This window comes from Chiloscyllium plagiosum, unplaced genomic scaffold (genome assembly GCF_037043375.1).
Source record: "Chiloscyllium plagiosum isolate Xiang-an unplaced genomic scaffold, Cpla_swu_hap1 HiC_scaffold_3, whole genome shotgun sequence".
NCBI lineage: Eukaryota > Metazoa > Chordata > Chondrichthyes > Orectolobiformes > Hemiscylliidae > Chiloscyllium > Chiloscyllium plagiosum.
The window spans coordinates 1789014-1811992 of record NW_028270141.1 but is presented as its reverse complement, the minus strand read 5'-3'; the positions used below and the strand labels follow the sequence as shown (position 1 = coordinate 1811992).

Here is a 22979-nt window from a genome sequence, read left to right as displayed (position 1 = left end):
TGTAATTGTACCTACAAAGGTGAATGATAAAGTAATTGTATCTACAAAGGTAAATGATGAAGTAATTGTATCTACAAAGGTGAATGATAAAGTAATTGTACCTACAAAGGTGAATAATAAAGTAATTGTACCTACAAAGGTGAATGATAAAGTAATTGTATCTACAAAGGTGAATGATAAAGTAATTGTATCTGCAAAGGTGAGTGATAAAGTAATTGTACCTACAAAGGTGAATGATGAAGTAATTGTATCTACAAAGGTGAATGATAAAGTAATTGTACCTACAAATTTTCCGTACAAAGGTGAATGATAAAGTAATTGTACCAACAAAGGTGAATGATGAAGTAATTGTACCTACAAAGGTGAATGATGAAGTAATTGCACCTACAAAGGTGAATGATAAAGTAATTGTATCTACAAAGGTGAATGATAAAGTAATTGTACCCACAAAGGTGAATGATAAAGTAATTGTATCTACAAAGGTGAATGATAAAGTAATTGTATCTACAAAGGTGAATGATGAAGTAATTGTACCTACAAAGGTGAATGATGAAGTAATTGTATCTACAAAGGTGAATGATAAAGTAATTGTATCTACAAAGGTGAATGATGAAGTAATTGTACCTACAAAGGTGAATGATAAAGTAATTGTATCTACAAAGGTGAATGATAAAGTAATTGTATCTACAAAGGTGAATGATGAAGTAATTGTACCTACAAAGGTGAATGATAAAGTAATTGTACCTACAAAGGTGAATGATGAAGTAATTGTATCTACAAAGGTGAATGATGAAGTAATTGCACCTACAAAGGTGAATGATAAAGTAATTGTATCTACAAAGGTGAATGATAAAGTAATTGTACCTACAAAGGTGAATGATAAAGTAATTGTATCTACAAAGGTGAATGATGAAGTAATTGTACCTACAAAGGTGAATGATTAAGTAATTGTATCTACAAAGGTGAATGATAAAGTAATTGTACCCACAAAGGTGAATGATAAAGTAATTGTATCTACAAAGGTGAATGATGAAGTAATTGTACCTACAAAGGTGAATGATGAAGTAATTGTATCTACAAAGGTGAATGATAAAGTAATTGTTCCTACAAAGGTGAATGATAAAGTAATTGTATCTACAAAGGTGAATGATAAAGTAATTGTATCTACAAAGGTAAATGATGAAGTAATTATACCTACAAAGGTGAATGATAAAGTAATTGTACCTACAAAGGTGAATGATGAAGTAATTGTGTCTACAAAGGTGAATGATAAAGTAATTGTACCTACAAAGGTGAATGATGAAGTAATTGCACCTACAAAGGTGAGTGATAAAGTAATTGTACCTACAAAGGTGAATGATGAAGTAATTGTACCTACAAAGGTGAATGATAAAGTAATTGTACCTACAAAGGTGAATGATAAAGTAATTGTATCTACAAAGGTGAATGATAAAGTAATTGTACCTACAAAGGTGAATGATGAAGTAATTGTACCTACAAACGTGAATGAAGTAATTGTATCTACAAAGGTGAATGATAAAGTAATTGTATCTACAAAGGTGAATGATAAAATAATTGTACATACAAAGGTGAATGATAAAGTAATTGTACCAACAAAGGTGAATGATGAAGTAATTGTATCTACAAAGGTGAATGATGAAGTAATTGTACCTACAAAGGTGAATGATGAAGTAATTGCACCTACAAAGGTGAATGATAAAGTAATTGTATCTACAAAGGTGAATGATAAAGTAATTGTACCTACAAAGGTGAATGATAAAGTAATTGTATCTACAAAGGTGAGTGATAAAGTAATTGTACCTACAAAGGTGAATGATAAAGTAATTGTAGCTACAAAGGTGAATGATGAAGTAATTGTACCTACAAAGGTGAATGATAAAGTAATTGTATCTACAAAGGTGTATGATAAAGTAATTGTAGCTACAAAGGTGAATGATAAAGTAATTGTATGTACAAAGGTGAATGATAAAGTAATTGTAGCTACAAAGGTGAATGATAAAGTAATTGTATCTACAAAGGTGAATGATAAAGTAATTGTATCTACAAAGGTGAATGATGAAGTAATTGTACCTACAAAGGTGAATGATGATGTAATTGCACCTACAAAGGTGAATGATAAAGTAATTGTACCTACAAAGGTGAATGATAAAGTAATTGTATCTACAAAGGTGAATGATGATGTAATTGCACCTACAAAGGTGAATGATAAAGTAATTGTACCTACAAAGGTGAATGATGATGTAATTGCACCTACAAAGGTGAATGATGATGTAATTGCACCTACAAAGGTGAATGATAAAGTAATTGTACCTACAAAGGTGAATGATAAAGTAATTGTACCTACAAAGGTGAATGATGATGTAATTGCACCTACAAAGGTGAATGATAAAGTAATTGCACCTACAAAGGTGAATGATAAAGTAATTGTACCTACAAAGGTGAATGATGAAGTAATTGTACCTACAAAGGTGAATGATGATGTAATTGTACCTACAAAGGTGAATGATGATGTAATTGTACCTACAAAGGTGAATGATAAAGTAATTGTATCTACAAAGGTAAATGATGAAGTAATTGTATCTACAAAGGTGAATGATAAAGTAATTGTACCTACAAAGGTGAATAATAAAGTAATTGTACCTACAAAGGTGAATGATAAAGTAATTGTATCTACAAAGGTGAATGATAAAGTAATTGTATCTGCAAAGGTGAGTGATAAAGTAATTGTACCTACAAAGGTGAATGATAAAGTAATTGTACCTACAAAGGTGAATGATAAAGTAATTGTATCTACAAAGGTGAGTGATAAAGTAATTGTACCTACAAAGGTCAATGATGAAGTAATTGTAGCTACAAAGGTGAATGATGAAGTAATTGTACCTACAAAGGTGAATGATAAAGTAATTGTACCAACAAAGGTGAATGATAAAGTAATTGTAGCTACAAAGGTGAATGATAAAATAATTGTACATACAAAGGTGAATGATAAAGTAATTGTACCTACAAAGGTGAATGATAAAGTAATTGTAGCTACAAAGGTGAATGATGAAGTAATTGTACCTACAAAGGTGAATGATAAAGTAATTGTATCTACAAAGGTGAATGATGAACTAATTGTATCTACAAAGGTGAGTGATAAAGTAATTGTACCTACAAAGGTGAATGATAAAGTAATTGTATCTACAAAGGTGAGTGATAAAGTAATTGTACCTACAAAGGTGAATGATAAAATAATTGTACCTACAAAGGTGAATGATAAAGTAATTGTATCTACAAAGGTGAATGATAAAGTAATTGTACCTACAAAGGTGAATGATAAAATAATTGTACCTACAAAGGTGAATGATAAAGTAATTGTATCTACAAAGGTGAATGATGAAGTAATTGTATCTACAAAGGTGAATGATAAAGTAATTGTACCTACAAAGGTGAATGATAAAGTAATTGTACCTCCAAAGGTGAATGATAAAGTAATTGTATCTACAAAGGTGAGTGATAAAGTAATTGTACCTACAAAGGTGAATGATAAAGTAATTGTATCTACAAAGGTGAATGATAAAGTAATTGTACCTACAAAGGTGAATGATAAAGTAATTGTATCTACAAAGGTGAATGATAAAGTAATTGCACCTACAAAGGTGAATGATGAAGTAATTGTATCTACAAAGGTGAATGATGAAGTAATTGTACCTACAAAGGTGAATGATAAAGTAATTGTATCTACAAAGGTGAATGATAAAATAATTGTACCTACAAAGGTGAATGATAAAGTAATTGTAGCTACAAAGGTGAATGATAAAATAATTGTACCTACAAAGGTGAATGATAAAGTAATTGTATCTACAAAGGTGAATGATAAAGTAATTGTACCTACAAAGGTGAATGATAAAGTAATTGTATCTACAAAGGTGAATGATAAAGTAATTGCACCTACAAAGGTGAATGATGAAGTAATTGTATCTACAAAGGTGAATGATGAAGTAATTGTACCTACAAAGGTGAATGATAAAGTAATTGTAGCTACAAAGGTGAATGATAAAGTAATTGTAGCTACAAAGGTGAATGATGAAGTAATTGTAGCTACAAAGGTGAATGATAAAGTAATTGTAGCTACAAAGGTGAATGATAAAATAATTGTACATACAAAGGTGAATGATGAAGTAATTGCACCTACAAAGGTGAATGATAAAGTAATTGTATCTACAAAGGTGAATGATAAAGTAATTGCACCTACAAAGGTGAATGATGAAGTAATTGTACCTACAAAGGTGAATGATAAAGTAATTGTATCTACAAAGGTGAATGATAAAGTAATTGCACCTACAAAGGTGAATGATGAAGTAATTGTACCTACAAAGGTGAATGATAAAGTAATTGTATCTACAAAGGTGAATGATGAAGTAATTGTACCTACAAAGGTGAATGATAAAGTAATTGTATCTACAAAGGTGAATGATGAAGTAATTGTACCTACAAAGGTGAATGATAAAGAAATTGTATCTACAAAGGTGAATGATAAAATAATTGTACCTACAAAGGTGAATGATAAAGTAATTGTATCTACAAAGGTGAATGATAAAGTAATTGCACCTACAAAGGTGAATGATGAAGTAATTGTACCTACAAAGGTGAATGATAAAGTAATTGTATCTACAAAGGTGAATGATAAAGTAATTGTACCTACAAAGGTGAATGATAAAGTACCTACTAAGTCGTGAATTCCTTCACCAAGCCGGTGTGTTTTTCTGCAAATGTTTTGTCGCCTCGCTCGATGACATTATCAGTGCATCTTTGATAAGGTGTTGGTCTCTGTCCTGCCTAGTATTTATATGTTTCTGTTTGTTGGTACTGTGTCTGAGTGGTTTGTATACAGGGTCCAATTCAATGTTTGAGTTCCGGTTCGCGTGCCAGGCTTCAAGGAATCCTCTGGCGTGTCTGGATTGCCTGTGCTGGGATGGTTAGAGTGTCCCAGTTGAATTTGTGTCCTTTGTTGTCTGTGTGGTTGGAAATGCTGGTTGTGGCTGGCAGTGGTGAGCTAATGTTTGTGCATTTGTGCGGTCAAACCTTCTCCAGAGCTCTAATTGTACCTACTTTATAGTTTTGGTCTAAAAGCTAGTGGGAATGCTGGGAGAAGCTTGAGAAATGAACACATTGCACAGAACAAGCAGCACAGGAACTGGAAAATCCTCACTCTAATAACTCAAACCCTTCATGACCATACGTGATCAAAACTGTTCCAGATTGTGTTTTTTTTAATTTAATTGGAATATGCTCATTGCTGTCATTGGCTGAATGGTAGGGATTGTATCTGACAATGCAACAACTTTAAAGGCGGCATTCGGTTTTGGCTGTAAGCACTAGAAAAGCAGAGGGTAGACAGAAATGTAAGAATTTTTTTTTACTCCTTCATGGAATGTGGGGCTCACTGGCGAGGACAGCGTTTTTTACCTGTTCCATCAATCCCACTGATACTGAGGCTTTAGATTTTTTTGAGGTATATTGAAGATAGCACAGGAACCCACTGGTCTGCACATCTTCATATAGCTCAGACATAGATATCATGTGATATTCCCCCACTAGAACTATCTCCAGAAACAAACTGATTTATGCATTTATGAAAGGGAAATGAACACTAACCTCTTGGATAGAACACTGCATTTCAAAATATTTGGCATGTGCTTATAGAATGTGTACAGTGTCACTGGGGAAGAACTAAGAAAACAGGGAAATCCACCAGCCCTTCATCACACAAAAAGGTGTACTGCTCCAAAACTTGAAAGGTAGACAGGCCAATGAGGGAAAGGTGCAACAAATGTTCTGCTGTTCTATGAAACTACATAGGAGAAAGTGGGGTCTGCAGATGCTGGAGATCAGAGCTGAAAATGTGTTGCTGGAGAAGCGCAGCAGGTCAGGCAGCATCCAGGGAACAGGAGAATCGACGTTTCGGGCATGAGCCCTTCTTCAGGAATGAGAGAGGCTTATGCCCTGAAGAAGGGCTTGTGCCCGAAACGTCGATTCTCCTGTTCCTTGGATGCTGCCTGACCTGCTGCGCTTCTCCAGCAACACATTTTCAGCTATGAAACTACATAAATGAGTTGAAATGTGACTTTGCAAATAACTTGCAGCTTGTGTCAAACTGTACCTGCTGCTGTCCTTGTCCTGGATGAGTATGTAGCATCTGTGTCATCCATGCCTCTGCTAGCAAATCCCAGCTGATCTCCTTTTCACCTGTATGGTTTGGTTCCTTTGGTCAGAGACTATCCACTCACAAATGGAAGGAAAGGTTTCCTATTTGTCCAGATCGTATTCTTCATGTCAGGAAGCCTGCATGAGTACCTATGACCAAGTGATTGTATGTGTGAATATGTTACTGTGAGTGTTTCTATTCATATATAGTTAATGTATTTTACAATAGCAGCATGCTGCAGTATAACTGGTGTGAATCTCACTGACCCAAGTTACATAAGGAGCACTGGGGCTGAAGGCCATTCAAAAACTATTAGAAATCATTTAGTGACTTTCTGAAAAACATTTAAAGTGTTCTGTGGTCAGTGACAAACAAATACAATCTATGCAACAGATTAATTTGTTTACTTTGGAAAGGCTAGTTTGGAAAATATTTATCAGTAGATTTCAGAATTAATATTTGTTAGACTTTATGTGTGACAAAAGAGACTAATTAGATTTCGAAATAGGACTTTAAAGATGTATAATTACAGTCTAAGAAATATTTGTACTTTAAAGAATATAATTTAATTTTAACATGTCCCACTTATATTTTGTTGTTCTCAGCTAAATGAATTTGTGATACCAAATGAAATTATGATGTAAGCGGGAAAATTAATATGTAGAATCCACTATTTACAACTGTACAAGATTTTGTCATTGAAAGCATTGTGTATGTGTAACAGCAGATAGTTATATTGTCCATCAAACATGACCTCCTTATGCGAATGACTTTTTGAAATTATCATCTTATCTACACTCCACCCAAGATGAACTTAACCCGTTAATATTTATAATAGATTAATCTGTGGAGAAGAATAAATATCAGTGATCCAGAATTCACCTCCAGTCCTGAAGGAAGATCTCACTGATAGCCCAGTGGCTGACCAATACAATTCATCAATATGGTGTTTCAAACCACATTCTCATGATTACAAACACAAAGGATATAACAGCTATCTTTATTTGCTGTTGTTCTGGTGATAAAATACATTTCATACAGGAGTTATATTTCAAATGTACACTCTCCATTATAAGAACAGCCTTTTAAAATTTTTTGAGATAAAAATATAATCTGTAACAAGAAAGACGATACCAGAAATAAAGATTCTATGTTCTTTACAAGTGGCATAATGTGGCAATATTTCCAATTGCCTCTAATGACAACATGGACCATTTACTGATGCAGTTTTAAGTATTGAGTATTTTCAATTTTACTGACCATGCAACTTTATTACAACTGTCATTGGGTTATTTTATTTAGATTATTACTATTGGGAGAAAAATATTAAATATTTTGCCACATTTGATTTGAACACGAAACATGACGTGCAACCAATATAAAGTAAAAGAAATGTTCTTTATCTTTTAAATTCTTTAAAAATCCTTTATTTATTTTTAAAAATAGTGATTTCTATATTGGTATTTGTGAAAAACAGTTTTATTTTAAAAACTATACATAGGCCTAATTTATTTTGACATTTTTCTACTATTTACTCAATAAATTCTCCAAAATTTGCATCAAAAGGCAGAATATTAATGTCTTCAAAGACAACTAGAAGCAGTGGGAAGATTTACAACCCTGTTAAAATCCAAACTGACATAAATTAAACAAAACTTGGTAAAGCTATTGTCATGTGTCAAACGACAATTATGGTATGCTGGACTTTGATGCTTTTAACAATATTAAAAGGGAGATTAGGAAAAAAAATCCTGCCATTATCAACAAATCAGGTTATTTTGTTGGCCCCTTCAAGAACGTCGACTGCAAAAGCTGTCTGTAACCTTTCAATCTTACTGTCGCATGTTCCGAAAATCATAGACACTGCCTAAAATCTACTGAAAGTCATAGGCAATTGTAACAATCAGTTACTAGGCTGCACTGCGCTCACCTCTTACAGTAAGAGGAACATTGCTGACTTCTGGTGTAAGCAATAGATTAGTGAACATCATTACATTAGAACTTTGAATTTAAGTAACGGTGTTTATTCCTGATTTGTGTGTCAGCATTATGCCCTCATCAAAAAACTGAGGTATCTTTAAGTACTAAGTGTTGATCTAAAAGCTTTTCTTTATCATTTCACAGACACTGAGCTGTTCTAGAATGCTATTCTACAGTTTTGATCAACAAATTTTCATTAAGGAAAGATTTTTCTCTGACAAAAGGAGACAGCTGGGACAATTCTTTTAATACATTTTTAAAATATATTCATGAAATATGAAACTGATAACATGGAAATTCCTCAGCCATTTATCCTATGACTATTCCTGGAAGTGGAACAGATTAAAATCCTATTATTGTTTCCTCATTGTTCCTTCTAGTGAGATATCAAAACAGTTCAGAAATACTGTCAGAAAACATACAATGCAATCAAGGTGGGTTTTTCATATGTTCATACTGTGACAATTTTAATGATATAAACCTTTTGCAAAGTTGCCCCTTCTTAGTTATACTCTATTAGTTTGTTTTCTGATCTTCAAATACAATCTGATGACTAATATTTTGTATTCAATTACTGCTTGATCCAGCAGATTGGTGGAGTTTTATTAAAATTCAATGCAGTTCTTTCTGCAGTAACTTAATGTCAGCACATGCTCTATAGGTCATCACAAAGTCTACAGACTCTTATCCTGACTGTATTTAGTTTGTTGATATTACAGCTGCATTACCTGTACTCTTAACATTTGCCAATCTCTCCGATTCAAACACAAGTGTAGTAATGAACAAGAAATGTCAGCTTTGGGATTTAAGAGTTTTGATTCTAACTAAACAGGTACTCACTGTGAAAAACTGCAAGTTCACTGCCCAGCCTGGATAACTTATACTCATCAATGTTGTTTTGAGGTGAAGAAATTAGCTCAGTAAATGCATTGTTCACTAGCTGTGCAAATTTCACATTTGCTTTTTCACGTCAATGTATTAAAGGCCCAGGGATGGTGAGGGAGAAAAGGCTAAAATACAAGGGGGTCCTGTTCATATGATCAGGTATTTAAATAATATATCAAGCAAGTTTTCATTTGTTACCCTGGTTGCTTCTGTTCAAAATTTTGTTTGAATAAAAATAGAATACAATCTAAGCATGATCTTTAGTGCAAACTCTGTCTCATTTATCACATACCAGCCAAAGAAGCCGAGAGAAAGGTGCCATTGTTAATAAATTTGAGATACGATTTTTCCTGATTGAATATTTCTCTTGTGCATGGCATATACCAATCCAGATAAATTTCTTTCTAATGAAAGAAACCAGGTTTATTTATCGTACCACCAGGCAAGAAACACATAATTTAGATGGTCCAATGCAGTCATCGTGACAAAATGCCCCGCATCCTTTACACATGATCATGGCTTTTAGCCTGCAATAACATTGAGAAGGTGAGTCCTCCATGCTGCCACCCTCAGGAAACGTTTGGGCAGATTGACTGCTTGTACTTATTGACTGACCAGCAGGAAGTGTTGTCACAGTAACGGAGAATGACACCATATTTCCAGAGTTATTTGAGACTTGGCTGTACACAGACATTCCTGTCACCGTGGAGCAATGGTTTACAGATGAAACAGAAGGAACATTGATACTGCTACTCTGAACAGGTTTAAATGCAAACTGGGAACTTGCCCGGTTTCCTGAAGGGGGAAGCTTCTGGTGGTGCTGGGGTGGCTGTTGAAATCCTACAGATACGCTGGATATCCTGTAAGGGTCTTGGTGGCTCTGCATTAACTTGCTAGCGCCAACATGGGCTAAATTTGACTGGAGTCCCTGATAGAATTCTTTAGTTACAGATATACCAGCCATTTGTGCAGGAGTCAGTACAGGAGTGTTCTCCTTTCCAGTGTGTTTATATTCATGTGTGGGTGCTTCCACTTTCAAATATCCACTGGACAAATGATCTACTCGTGGGCAGGCAATGTTGTCACCCATCTGGGTGGAGTCTTGATCTGCTTTAATTAATGCAGGCGGGGGGTGACAGGACACTGAACTGTTTATTGCTTCTGACGCTACCTGAATACTACCATCCATTTGTTTTGCCCTGTCCTCCTTAATATCGTCAGATGTCTCCACCAGGCCATTTATACCAAAATGAGCGTCAGTACTCTGAACATGGGCTCTCTTCCAGCTCTCTGAACCTCTTCCATATGTCGCTGTGTTCAGAAGGTAGTGACCAGATACAGCTGGCTTAAGGGCAGACTTTGTCCCCATCAAACCAAACCTCGATCTTTGACCAACTAAAGCCCCTGTGGAAGGAAAAACTGAATGGTTGCCATCATGCTGTAAAGACACTGGAACTAAGGTTTGACTCTGCACATTACTCAGTCTAGCTGGCAGTGTCCTCTCTGAGATTCTGCTGCTGAGTGTTTCTGACTGAGTGCAGCCTGGATCAGTGGCTTTGCTCTGCTGTTTGTCACTGGTAGAACTCTGTTTTGCAGCCTGCTCAAACAGCTCCTGCTGTCTCTGCTGATCAATCGATCCAACAACTTGCTCTGGTACTGCCTGAGATTGTCTTCCTTTGATTAGGTCAGTAGGTACCTCACCAGAGTCCTGAATCACAGTGGTGGCACTTGCCATAGTCACTGATACTACCAGGGTGCCATCAGGTGATGGCTTTACTTTCTCATCAAGTGAAGTTTTCGGAAACTGATACACATGCTTCATCTCTGCTTTGGTTAGAGGCTTCGGCAGGAATTGCTCTAGCGGCACTTCCTTCCCCTGCAGTAACTGAGTAACCAATGGATTATTTGCAGGGATGGAGGAACTCATTTTTGGCATGGTTCCTGGTCCTGGTGCTTTAAGGCTAGGTACATCAGGTGAAGTGCAAAGTAAAGGTGTAGATATAGCAGGTGTAGTTACAGGACTTTCTACATATGTCATTGCCTTAGACACTGGCGAGGCTGCTTCTGTAGTGCCAGCTTTATCTCCAGCTGCCACAGAAGTAGAACTAGCTGCTGTGACCAAGACAGTGGCAGAAGCTGGAACCTGCTGGCCCCTCTGTGAAGGGGAGGGCAGCTGAGTCTCAGCAGGCAGCTTTCTGTCTACATCCAGCGCTCTAACATTAGAGTCTGTCAAAGGCTGAGTACTCACTTCACCGGCGAGATTGTGCACGGGAAAATTTCCTGAGCTTTGAGTTGCTGCCTTTGCATACGCAGAATCTCTGAAAACAAGTCCAGGTTTCAAAACCACTGTCAAGGCTGTACTGCGATTCTGGGTTGTAGTTTCTGTCTGCAATGGAGCGGGAGTGGCTTTTGTTGCCGTACTGTTTGTGGTCACTGGACAGGTCTGTGAGGATGACAGTGAAGTCACAGACGGTAGTATATGTGCATTCGATGATAATGTTAATGCTGGTGTTGTCATTGTGGTTGAAGATTTGCTGGGGTCTGCATTGCTAATTGCAGGTAAGGACTGCGCCATGGGGGCTTGCTGTAATTGTGTTCTCGGATCCATACGGGTTGGGACCGTACTTGAAGCCTCTGGACATGTTCTACATTGTTGTCCTGAATTATCAAACAAGGACCCTCCAACACCTCTCCTGCCTCCAGTTCTGTCCATATCCAATGTGTTCCCCTGTCCTGAGGTTCTAGTGACTGCAGTCCCTCCACCCCCTCCACTCCCTCCCCCTGGACCTGGACCTGGAACTGTTCCACCTGCAGCTGCTGCCCGCTGTGCCCGCTGTGCCTTGGCAAGTTGAGCTTTAGCTTTGATGTCCGCAAGAGTCCTGGCTCCAGTTCTCCCAGGACTAATGACGAGCTGTGGGAAAGTGGCCCTTGGAGAGACCTGACTAGATTGGGTGGGCACAGGTCTGATTCTTGAGACTGGAATCTAGAAGGAATTTAAAAGAAAGAGAATTAAAACAACGATCAAATGTATATTGAGCTTTATGCTAATTACAGACAAAAGAACTGTAGATGCTGGAATCTAAGATAGACAAGCAGGAAGCTGGGGCAACACAGCAAGCTACGCAGCTTCAGGAGGTGGTGAAGTCAATGTTTTAGGTGTAACCCTTCTTCAGGACTGGGGGTGGGTGTAACGGGAGCTGCAGATAAAGGCGGTGGGTGGGGGTCAAGTCTGAAAAAGGGTTACACCCGAAATGTCCACTTCTCTACCTCCTGATGCTGCCTGGCTTGCTGTGTTCTTCCAGCCTCCTGCCTGTCTACCCTGATGCTAATTACAGGCAGGAACAATGAGCAGAATTCCACAGTCTCCAGTGGGTATTTCAAGGGCTTTGTAAATCTCAGTGGGTGCCCTTCCTGATGCCTGTCTTCCTTGATTTACCAAGCAACAGGCAAGCCCCAAGACAGCCCACCCGCCCTTACGGCAATCGATGCTCTTAAGTGGCCACTTCCTGCCGTGCAGTATGTTCGAGGTCGGTGTGGCAGGGTGGCATCAGGCCTTGACTGGAAAAGTGACGGAGGCTGCCTTCTTCATAGGGGGGCTCCTTTCCAATGGGAGAACCCCACACAGCCTGGCCTCCTGTGACCACACACCGGCTAGTCAAACATAAAATTCTGCTGCCTGGATTTTAACTGGTGTTAAACTTGTACATGGTCTCTTCAACCAAAGTCCTTCACTGAAACTCCGAACCAAAGTGAAAGTACATAGTTCCTGATTGACCTCTCATAACATGCAAAGTAGGAAATTAGAGAGGCTCTGAGTTTATTTGTCTCTGTGAAACTAATTATAATGTGACATTGCAGTACCTTTCCATTCATGGCTTTATAATTAGAGATGCAGAGTAGAAAAGCAAGGTCAAGAAGCCAAATCTGAGGGAGTTTCACACAGTGAGTTGTTTAGATCCATAGCGTGCTGTGGCAGCAAGTTTAACAATAACTTCCAAGAGAAAACTGGATACATATTGGAAAAGAAGGCTTACTGTGCATTGGTGCAACAACAGGTATGTGGGGCAAATTGGATGAGATTTTCAGAAAACCCAGTACAGGTAACACAGACAGAATGATCTATTTCTAAGTTGCACCAAAGCCATCAGGGATATCAAAAGGCAATACCGGACCAAGTTAGAGGTCCAAACCCATCAAACAGACATCCACTGCTTGGTACAAGGTCTAAACAACATTCTCGGATATAAAATGAAGCAGAGCACCGTGGGCGGCACGGTGGCACAGTGGTTAGCACTGCTGCCTCACAGCGCCAGAGACCCGGGTTCAATTCCCGACTCAGGCGACTGACTGTGTGGAGTTTGCACATTCTCCCCGTGTCTGCGTGGGTTTCCTCCGGGTGCTCCGGTTTCCTCCCACAGTCCAGAGATGTGCAGGTCAGGTGAATTAGCCATGTTAAATTGCCCGTAGTGTTAGGTAAAAGGGATAAATGTAGGGGAATGGGTGGGTTGCATTTCGGCGGGTCGGTGTGGACTTGTTGGGCCGAAGGGCCTGTTTCCACACTGTAAGTAATCTAAAAAAAAACCCACATCCCTCTTTGATGCGTTCAATGCTCAGTTCGAGCAGAATGCCAGTGGCACAGTGATGCCTACCCAGAGAGCCCCGGGGCACCTCTTCCCTCGGTCACCGCTGCAGACATCAGATCGATCTTCCTGAGAGACAACCCAAGGAAAGCAACTGGCCCAGACAGCGTCCCTGGCCAAGCACTCAGATCCTGTGCTGACGAACTGCCAATAACTTCAACCTCTCCCTCCTACAAACCACCTGCTTCAAGAGGACCATGATTGTCCCAGTACCTGAGAAAGCACATGTAATGTGCCGTAGTGACTCGCACCCAGTGGCTCTGACCTCCATAATCATGAAGTGCTTCAAGAGGCTGGTCATGACCCACATCAGCTCCAGTCTCCCGGCCTGCCTCGATCCACTACAATTTGCCTACTGACATAACAGCTCCACAGTGGACTCCATGTTCTTGGCCTGCACTAATCCCTGGAACATCTGCACAACATGGACACCCATATCAGATTCCTGCTCATCAATTACAGCTCCGCCTTCAATACCATTCTCCCCTCCAGACTAATCTCAAAACTCCATGACCTGGGTCTCGGCTCTGCCCTCTGCACCTTGATCCTCAGCTTCCTGACCCACACTCCGCAATCAGTGAAGATAGACAACTGCACCTCCTCCACGATAAACCTCAACACTGGAGCTCCCCCCAAGGATGCATCCTCAGTCCCCTACTGTACTCCCTGTACACTCACCACGTGTTGCCAAATTCCAAATGAACACCGTCTACAAGTTTGCTGATGGTATCACCATGGCAGGGGGGATATCTAACACCGACAAGTCAGAATACAGAAAGGAGATAGAGGGCTTGGTGACATGGTACACTGAGAACAACCTCTCTCTCAAGGCCAGCAAAACTAAAGAACTGATCATTGACTTCAGGAAGAAAGAAGGAGAACACTCCCTGATCTATATCAATGAAGCTGAGGTTGAGAGGGAGGACAGCATCAAGATTCTCAGAGTGACGATAACCGACAATCTGTCTTGGACATCCCACATAGATACAATGGTCAAGAAGGCTCAACAACACCTCTTCTTCCTCAGGAAATGTGGCATGTTGGTAAGGTCTCTCACCAACTTTTACAGATGCACCATACTGTCCAGGTGCATAACAGCCTGGTACGGCAACTGCTCTGCCAAGGACCATAGGAGACTATGGAGGGTTGTGTGCACAGCCCAGACCATCACTGAAGCCAACCTCCCATCCATGGACTCCATTTACACGGCTCACTGCTGCAGAAAGGCTGCCAACATCATCAAAGACCCCTCCCAACTCGGTAATGATCTCCTACAACCTCCTTCATCAGGCAGAAGACACAGAAACCTGGACACATGCACCAGCAGGTTCAGGAATAACTTTCTCCCTGCTGTTATTAGGCTGATAAATGGACTCTCTAGCCTCAAATAATACCGATCTAACACTGATCGTGTCTAGCGTATGCCCTGTGCTATGTAACCTGCATGCCTCTGTCTAACTCATTGTAATCCGTCCATCCCTGCTCACTGTGATCAGCCTGTACTGCTTGTAAACAAAGCTTTGCACTGTACTTCAGTCACATGACAATAAATCAATCATTCTATTTTTCCACACAAATTTTCTTTCCGGTATTAATATTTCCATATATTACAGTTTCACCATCTCCTTTTAATCATTATGTCCTAACATCAAAGTCAGACTCATCAAGAAATATATTTTTTCCAAATGAAACCACAGTTTAAGTGACATTACGCAGACCAAGAGTCTCTCTCTCTCTCTCTCTAACAGTGGCCTGGACTGAATGCAGTCCTGATGTAGTGGGAAACAAGGAAACATGCTGGTATCACCACTTTATCATGGGAGGGCCACTGCACCAGGCCTGGCAATGGACAATCCTCTCCCATTAAGTGGAGGGCCAGTGTGGGCATTCCAGCTGCTGATGTAGGGTGGGGAGCTGGTATCAGATTAGGTTAAATTGTCTACAGAGTGGAAACAGGCCCTTCGGCCCAACAAGTCCACACCAACCCTCCAAAGAGTAACCCACCTAGCCCCATTCCCCTACCCTATATTTACCCCTGATTAACACACCTAACACTACGGGCAATTTAGCATGGCCAATTCACCTGACCTGCACATCTTTGGACTATGGGAGGAAACTGGAGCACCCGGCGGAAACCCATGCAGACACGGGGAGAATGTGCAAACTCCACACAGACAGTCGCCTGAGGTGGGAATTGAACTGGGCTTCCTGATGCTGTGAGGCAGCAGTGCTAACCACTGAGCCACCGTGCTGCCAATTGCATTATTGACAGCTATTATCCCTGAGAGGAAAATGAGGACTGCAGATGCTGGAGACCAGAGTTGAAAAATGTGGTGCTGGAAAAACACAGCAGGCCAAGCAGCATCCGAGGAGCAGGGGAATCAAAGTTTTGGACGGGCATGATTCCTGAATAAGGGGTTATGCCCGAAACGTCGATTCTCCTACTCCTCAGATGCTGCCTGGCCTGCTGTGTTTTTCCAGCACCACATTTTTCAGCTATTATCCCTGAACCCACTCCAATTTACTGGCAGCTCAGGGGTTAAATGAACAACTCCCCTGCAGATGAGCAAGGTAGGAATGTCAGTCTATTCCTGTCAGGCAGTCTGTGTCTGAAGCAGGGACCTGATACCTGAAGGAGCTGGCAGCTCTGAATGGATCTGAGCAGATGTCAGTCACCAAGGACCCTAATTGTGCTGAAGGACTGATGATGGCCACATTAAGCCTGTGCACAGAATAGTTCCTCATTGGTTCTTTGACAGATGGCTGATAGTACCCATCGACCCAACAGAATCCCAGCCATTGTCGGTCACACCTAGAATGAAACCTGGATTAGGTAAGCAGCAAGATATCAAGTACCTTAAGAGGTGGGACTTTGAGTTCACGTGGCTCATCTTTGTCTTTGGGAAAGTCCTTAGGTGGGGTCCGAAATAACTGGTGGTCCACAATGCGGGGCCTTTTCTCAGGATTGAGCAGAGACTCTTCTTCACTGGTAGACTTCCTTTTAAGACCCTCTGCAATAGCTTCCATTTCTTCAGTAGATTTGAGAACTTGCTCTTTCTTGGAAGATTCAGGGATCTTGCTTTCCAGTGAATCAACAGCCTCAGGCTTTTTATTTTCAGATGTTTCTGAACTCTGCAACTTGGACTGGTTTTGGTCTAATTTCACCGTGGATACCAAGGCTTTACCCTCTTGGGAAACAACAGAGCTGACTTTTGGAGTTTGATTATCTTGCTGCAGCATTGAAGGAGTCAGGTCAGGATCTGCCTTCTTCTCAGACAGAGTACTAATCTCCAGAGGTTTATCATCTTCATGGGTTTTAATAGTTGGAGATGATTTGCTGCCAGACTGTTTGGAAGAGATTGGAGATGTCTCTATTGCTTCACCCTTGTCTTCCACTATGAGCATGCCTTCTTCTTTGGTTAGTGCTTTGATGTCAGCTTCTCCTTTTAGTTCAGCTGGTGTCTCTGCCTTGACTGAATTTTCGTCTGTGGCTGATTGGAGAGGAGGATGTTTGGTTGGAAGATGTTGATGATCCTCAACATTATTCGACATTGAAGTCAGCTTTTCGGAGTCTTCCAGACTTATGCCAGAACTGCAAAATGTTCAAGTTATTTACAAAATAGTGTCAGAAACATTTAAAAATTTTAAAGGACCTTTTAAACTTGTGTTCAATAATTTCATGCCTGTGCATAAAACAACTAAACTTCAATTTTTAAAAAAATAAAAATTGATCATAAACACCTCTAGATTAGACTTGTCTCAATTTAATGCCAGTAGTAATCTTGTCAGTAAAGTGGACAACTGTGGAACAATAATTAGTATCAAATAACTAATTTGATATTTTTGCATACATTGTCAATCAAATGTATTTTTCAAAGGATGTAGTCCCTACATGCCCACAGCCGCAGAAGTGTTAGCATACTGATCAATTATCTTTCCTCATTGATTCAAAAAATCTATTTTTTCTTTCATACTCTCCATGGAGATTAGATCCCTATAAATTTTGCTGGCTGCAGGACATATTTATAGCTGGCAAGAGAGAAAACGGCAGCTACAACTGTTCTACATAATGCAAAAGAAAAGTTTAGTTAATTACTCATGACTATATTAAATACAGCTTTTATTTTGCCTTTCTATTTACAAAATGTCTCTTCTTTATTAAACAAGATACTTTAGCTAAAACTCTGGCTTATACTGCTACCTCAAACAGGTATCTGCTGTACAACAGCACTATCAATAGAGTCATACAGACATACAGCATGGAAACAGACCCTTCAGTCCAACTAGTCCACGCTGACCAAGTTTCCCAAAATAAACTAGTCTGACCTGCCTGTGTTTGGCCTATATCCCTCTAAACCTTTTTTATTCATGTACCTTATCCAAATGTCTTTTAAATGTCATAACTGTACCTCCATCTACCCCTTCCTCTGGAAGTTCACTCCACATCTGAATGACCCTATGTGAAAAGTTGTCCCTCAGGTCCCTTTTAAATCTTTCCCCTCTCACCTTAAAAATAGGTCCCTTAGTTTTCAACTCATCCATCTAGAGAAAAGACCCATGCTGTTCACCTTACCTATGCCCCTCTTGATTTTAGAAACCTTATTGAAGGTAACCCCTCAACTTTCTACACTCCAGTGAAATAATTCCCAGCCTATTCAGCCTCTCCTACCTTATAACTCAAATCCTTCTGTTCCTGTAAAATCCTGGCGAATCCTTTCTGAACCCTCTCCAAATTAATAATATCCTTCCTATTAGCAGGGCAACCAGAACTGTACACAGTATTGCAAAAGTGGCCTCACCAATGTCCTGTACAACTTCAACATGACATCCCAATTCCTATACTCAATAGACAGATTAATATTAAACACCTTCTTAACCACCCTATCCACCTGTGATGCTACTTTCAAAGAACTATGTACCTCATGCCCTAGGTCTCTCTCTGTTAACAACAATACCCAGGCTTTACGATTAACTCTAATATGCCTTGCCCTTGTTTGTTTTACCAATATGCAAAACATTTATCCAAATTAAACACCATCAGCCTCTCCTCAGCCCACTGACCCAATTAATCAAGACCCCTTTGTAATCTTAGATAACATTTTCATTGTTGAATATCCCACCAATGAATGACTGAACAGGAATCTTTTGCTCTAAATTAAATACTACAAGGACCAGGACCAGGAGTAGGCCATCTGGCCCCTTAACCCCATTCTGCCATTCAATAGAATCATGACTGATCCTTTTGTGACCTCAGCTCCACTTACCTGCCCTGTCAACATAACCCTTCATTCAAATATCACCCCAAAAAAATGAGATAGTAGAATAAGAGGCAAAACAGTGATTGAAATATGATGTGATTGCTTACTTTTGGCCATAGTAATTCTCGAAAAAGCTTTCCTTCCAATGTTCCACCTTCTTTTCTTTTTCTATCTCTTGTCGTATTCTCAGCTGCATTTCTGGAGTGAACTCTCCTGTTGATAAACATGTAGGAAGTTACAGCTGATGAATTATGCTGTAAGTGAGATGGTATGAATATTAATAAAACACAGCCTCAGATGGCCTAATTCCCTTGGCTGTACCAATTTCTAATCTATCCTATCAAATAGATGCTTTCAAAATAGATATACATTTTGGACAAAATTTTCTTCAAATAACAAACTTTGAACTTAGAACAGCCAAAACTGATTCAATCGACGATAATGATTGCTGGCTGACTAGAATCTAAAATTGGATTTCCAAAGAATACAGGTGTTTATATTCTCATTTGGGAGTTCAAAGCTGAGGGGAAATATTAATATCAGAAATCAGTGCAGTTCCAGCACATGTCGAGTGAAGCAAAACATTCTATGTCACTGAAAGATGATTTCAGCAAGTGTTTGGCTGCTGAACAAGGACCATAATTTATGGTTAGAAAATAAAACACCATAAAATCAAGATATTTCTTCAGCTGATATGACCCCAGCTGATAATACTGCCTCAGATCCCAGACTGAAAGCTGGGTTGATAGATCATACTTCTTTTGTGTTAAAAGTGATGGTCACTCACAAACAATGATACACTCAGATTTTCGTTAACAATAAAACAGAAGTTTATTACACAAGCAAGGTAATTAAAAAACAATGCTATCTAAGTGTAGAACACAATTTGAAAGATCTTAAAACACACCATAAATCAAATTCTCATCTGTTCTCCAACACCATCCCCTTACTGTGATTCAAATCCAAATGCACTAGGGGTTTCATAAATTCATTATTTATGTGCTGCCAATAGCAAAATAACCATTTGGGTTACATGCTTATTATAAAAAGTAAACTGCTTCTTTAATGTCACAGAATCCTTACAAATGCAGAAAGAGGTCATTTAACCCGTTGTGCCTGTATTGGTTCAATCGCCAAGCACTAATCTCCTGCCTAATCCCATATCCTTGCACACCATTTCCAAATAAATAATTATCCAATACCATCTGAATAGTTCACTGAGCCTGCTTCCACCACATTCGCAGGCAGAGCATTCCGTACCTCAATAACCCACTGTGCGATCAAAGTTTCTCTCATATCACTCTCCCCTCATTTGCATACCACTTTAAATCTACACCATCTCATTCTTTCTTCTTTTTACAATTGGGAACAGCTTCCATCTAGTGAACTATCTACTCTGGCCAGCTACTCACGACTTTGAGACTTTCTAGTAAATCTGTTATGAAGTTGAAGGCATGTACTATACCTTTAAGAGAGAGACAATGCTGCTCTGCACGGAGAGATTAGAAGCATCTCTGTGAGATGACTAGATGGCAGCCCCAGACTTTACTGGAAAATTGAACATATGTAACATTTGGATCTGAAATGGATACCTGGGGTTTGGTTGTTGCTCTGACAACAAGTCAAATTTAACCATTCAATTTAAATTATGCCAATCCAATCGATTTTGAATTTATTGTTTTGACATCTGGAAATCGATCAAATTATAAGAATTTAATGTGTCATGGAGGTATAAAAACATGCCAGCATTTTGAAATTGGTCAAGGAGTAACTGCCGAGGAGAAAATGAGGAGTGCAGATGCTGGGGATCAGAGTCGAGAGAGTGGTGCTGGAAAAGCACAGCCAGTCTGACAGCCTCTGAGGAGCAGGAGAATCGACGTTTCAGGCAAAAGCCCTTCATCAGGAAGGAGGGGGTGGCCCAAGGGGGCTGAGAGGTAAATGGGAGGGGGGTGGGGCTGGGGGGGGGGAAGGTAGCTGAGAGTGTGGTAGGTGGATGGATGTGGGGATGATGGTGATTGGTCAGAGAGGAGGGTGGAGCGGATAAGTGGGAAGAAAGATGGACAGGTAGGGCAGTTCAAGAGACCGGTGCCAAGTTGGAAGGTTGGATCTGGGATAAGGTGGGGGGTGGGGGGGGGCGGGGGGGAAGGGAAATGAGGAAATTGGTGAAATTCACATTGATCCCGTATGGTTGGAGGGTCTTGAGGTGGAAATTGAGGTGTTCCTCCTCCGGGCGTTGGGTGGTAAGGTTTGGCGATGGAGGAAGGTGTCCGAGATGGTCTAGGTGAACTTGAGATCGGGGTAGAAGGTGTTCATGAAGTTGATGAACTGTTCAACCTCCTCGTGGGAGCACAGAGTGGCGCTGATACAGTCATTGATATAGCGGAGGAAAAGGTAGGGTATGGTAGCTGTGGAAGATGGACTGTTCCACGTCCCCGACAAAGAGACAGGCATTGCTGGGGCACATGCGGGTACCCATGGTTACCCCTTTTGGCTGGAGGAAGAAGGAGGATTCGAAGGAGAAATTGTTGAGGGTGAAGACCAGTTCAGCCAATCAAATTAGAGTGTCGGTGGAAGTGTACTGGTTGGGTCGGAAGAAATGGAGGGCTTGGAGGCCTTTATCGTGGCGGATGGATGTGTACAGGGACTGGATGTACATGGTGAAGATGAGGTATTGGGGGTCGGGGAAATGATAGTCATGGAGGAGGCGGAGGGCATGGGTGGTGTCCCGAATGTATGTAGTCCATGACGTCCTCCAGCACATCTCCTCCACCCCTCTACCATTTATCTCTCAGCCTCCTTGAGCCACCTCCTCATTCCTGATGAAGAACTTATGCTCGAAATGTTGACTCTCCTGCTCCTCGGATGCTGCTTTTCTAGCACCACACTCTTCAACAGAGAGTAGCTGCCATAGAGAGAGAAACTGTTGGAGATCTAACTGCCAATCTAACATCTTGCTTTCAAAGAAATTAGAAAATACTCATTATCAAAGGTACCTTGTCATTTTTTTTGAGATTAGATTCCCTACAGTGTGGAAACATGCCCTCCAGCCCAACAAGTCCACACTGATCCTCTGAAGAGTAACCCACCCAAATCCATTCCCATACCCTGTATTTACCTCTGACTAATGCACCTAACACTCTGGGCAATTTAGCATGGCCAATTCACGTAACCTGTACATCTTTGGACTGTGGGAGGAAACCGGAGCACCCGGAGGAAACCCACGCAGAGAACGTGCAAACTCCACACAGACAGGCGCCCGTGGCTGGAATCGAACCCAGGTCTCTGGTGCTGTGCAGCAGCAGTGCTAACCACTTAGCCACTGTGCCACCCAAACATACTTGCAGCAAAAAGAAAGACAATGACCCAGGGAGATCATCAGCCAGAAGAGTGAAGACACAGAAGAAGACAGAGACTATGTGGTTTTGAGATTAACAATGTAATTTTAATAAATGTCTTATTGGAACAGTGTATTGTTATAGAGTTGGAGTCAGACAGTAAGCAGTTAAGAGAAAGGTGGGCTTAGATTTGTGAATTGTATTTTTTGTTTAATGTTCACTTTTAGAGTTAAAAAATAAACTGATGTTATTTTCTTAAACTAGTGGAATTTGGGAGTTCTCTATCACTCACATTTTCAAAGATTATGAGGTGAAGTGAACTTTTCAGGGTGTTTGGTTTGATTCACAGAGGGGTTCCCCGCTGCGTCGTAACAAATCTTCTCAGTCTTCCTCTCTCTAAAGAAAACAGTCTCAATTTCTTCAATCTATCCTCATCACTGAAGTTTCTCATTTCTGGAAACATTCTGGAAAATTGCTTCTGCACCCTTTACAATGCAGTCACACCTTACTAATGATGTGATGTCAACAATGGTACACAATTGTCCAGCTGAGGTCAAACAAGTGTCTCGTACAAGTTCAACATCATCCCACAACCCCTAGCCCTTTAGTCTATACCCTATTAATAACGCTGAGAGCACTGTATGCATTATTAACTCTCTCTCCATCTGTCCTG

The 22979-nt window shown here is 40.1% G+C and overlaps 1 protein-coding gene across 10 annotated transcripts in view; it reads right to left on the bottom strand.

Annotated features, from left to right (window-relative positions):
- Nucleotides 1-7189: 7189 nt before the first annotated feature.
- The window catches only part of asxl2 (ASXL transcriptional regulator 2), a 342366-nt gene continuing 326576 nt past the window's right edge, over nt 7190-22979 (bottom strand). For all 10 annotated transcript variants that reach the window (XM_087976921.1, XM_087976916.1, XM_087976950.1 and 7 more), the window contains 3 exons: nt 19079-19184; nt 16570-17305; nt 7190-12056 (listed from right to left, as the gene is read on the bottom strand). In XM_087976921.1, coding sequence (XP_087833047.1) covers nt 9501-12056; nt 16570-17305; nt 19079-19184 — 3398 coding nt within the window. In that variant the 3' untranslated portion in view covers nt 7190-9500. The remainder of the gene's footprint in view (nt 12057-16569; nt 17306-19078; nt 19185-22979) is intronic.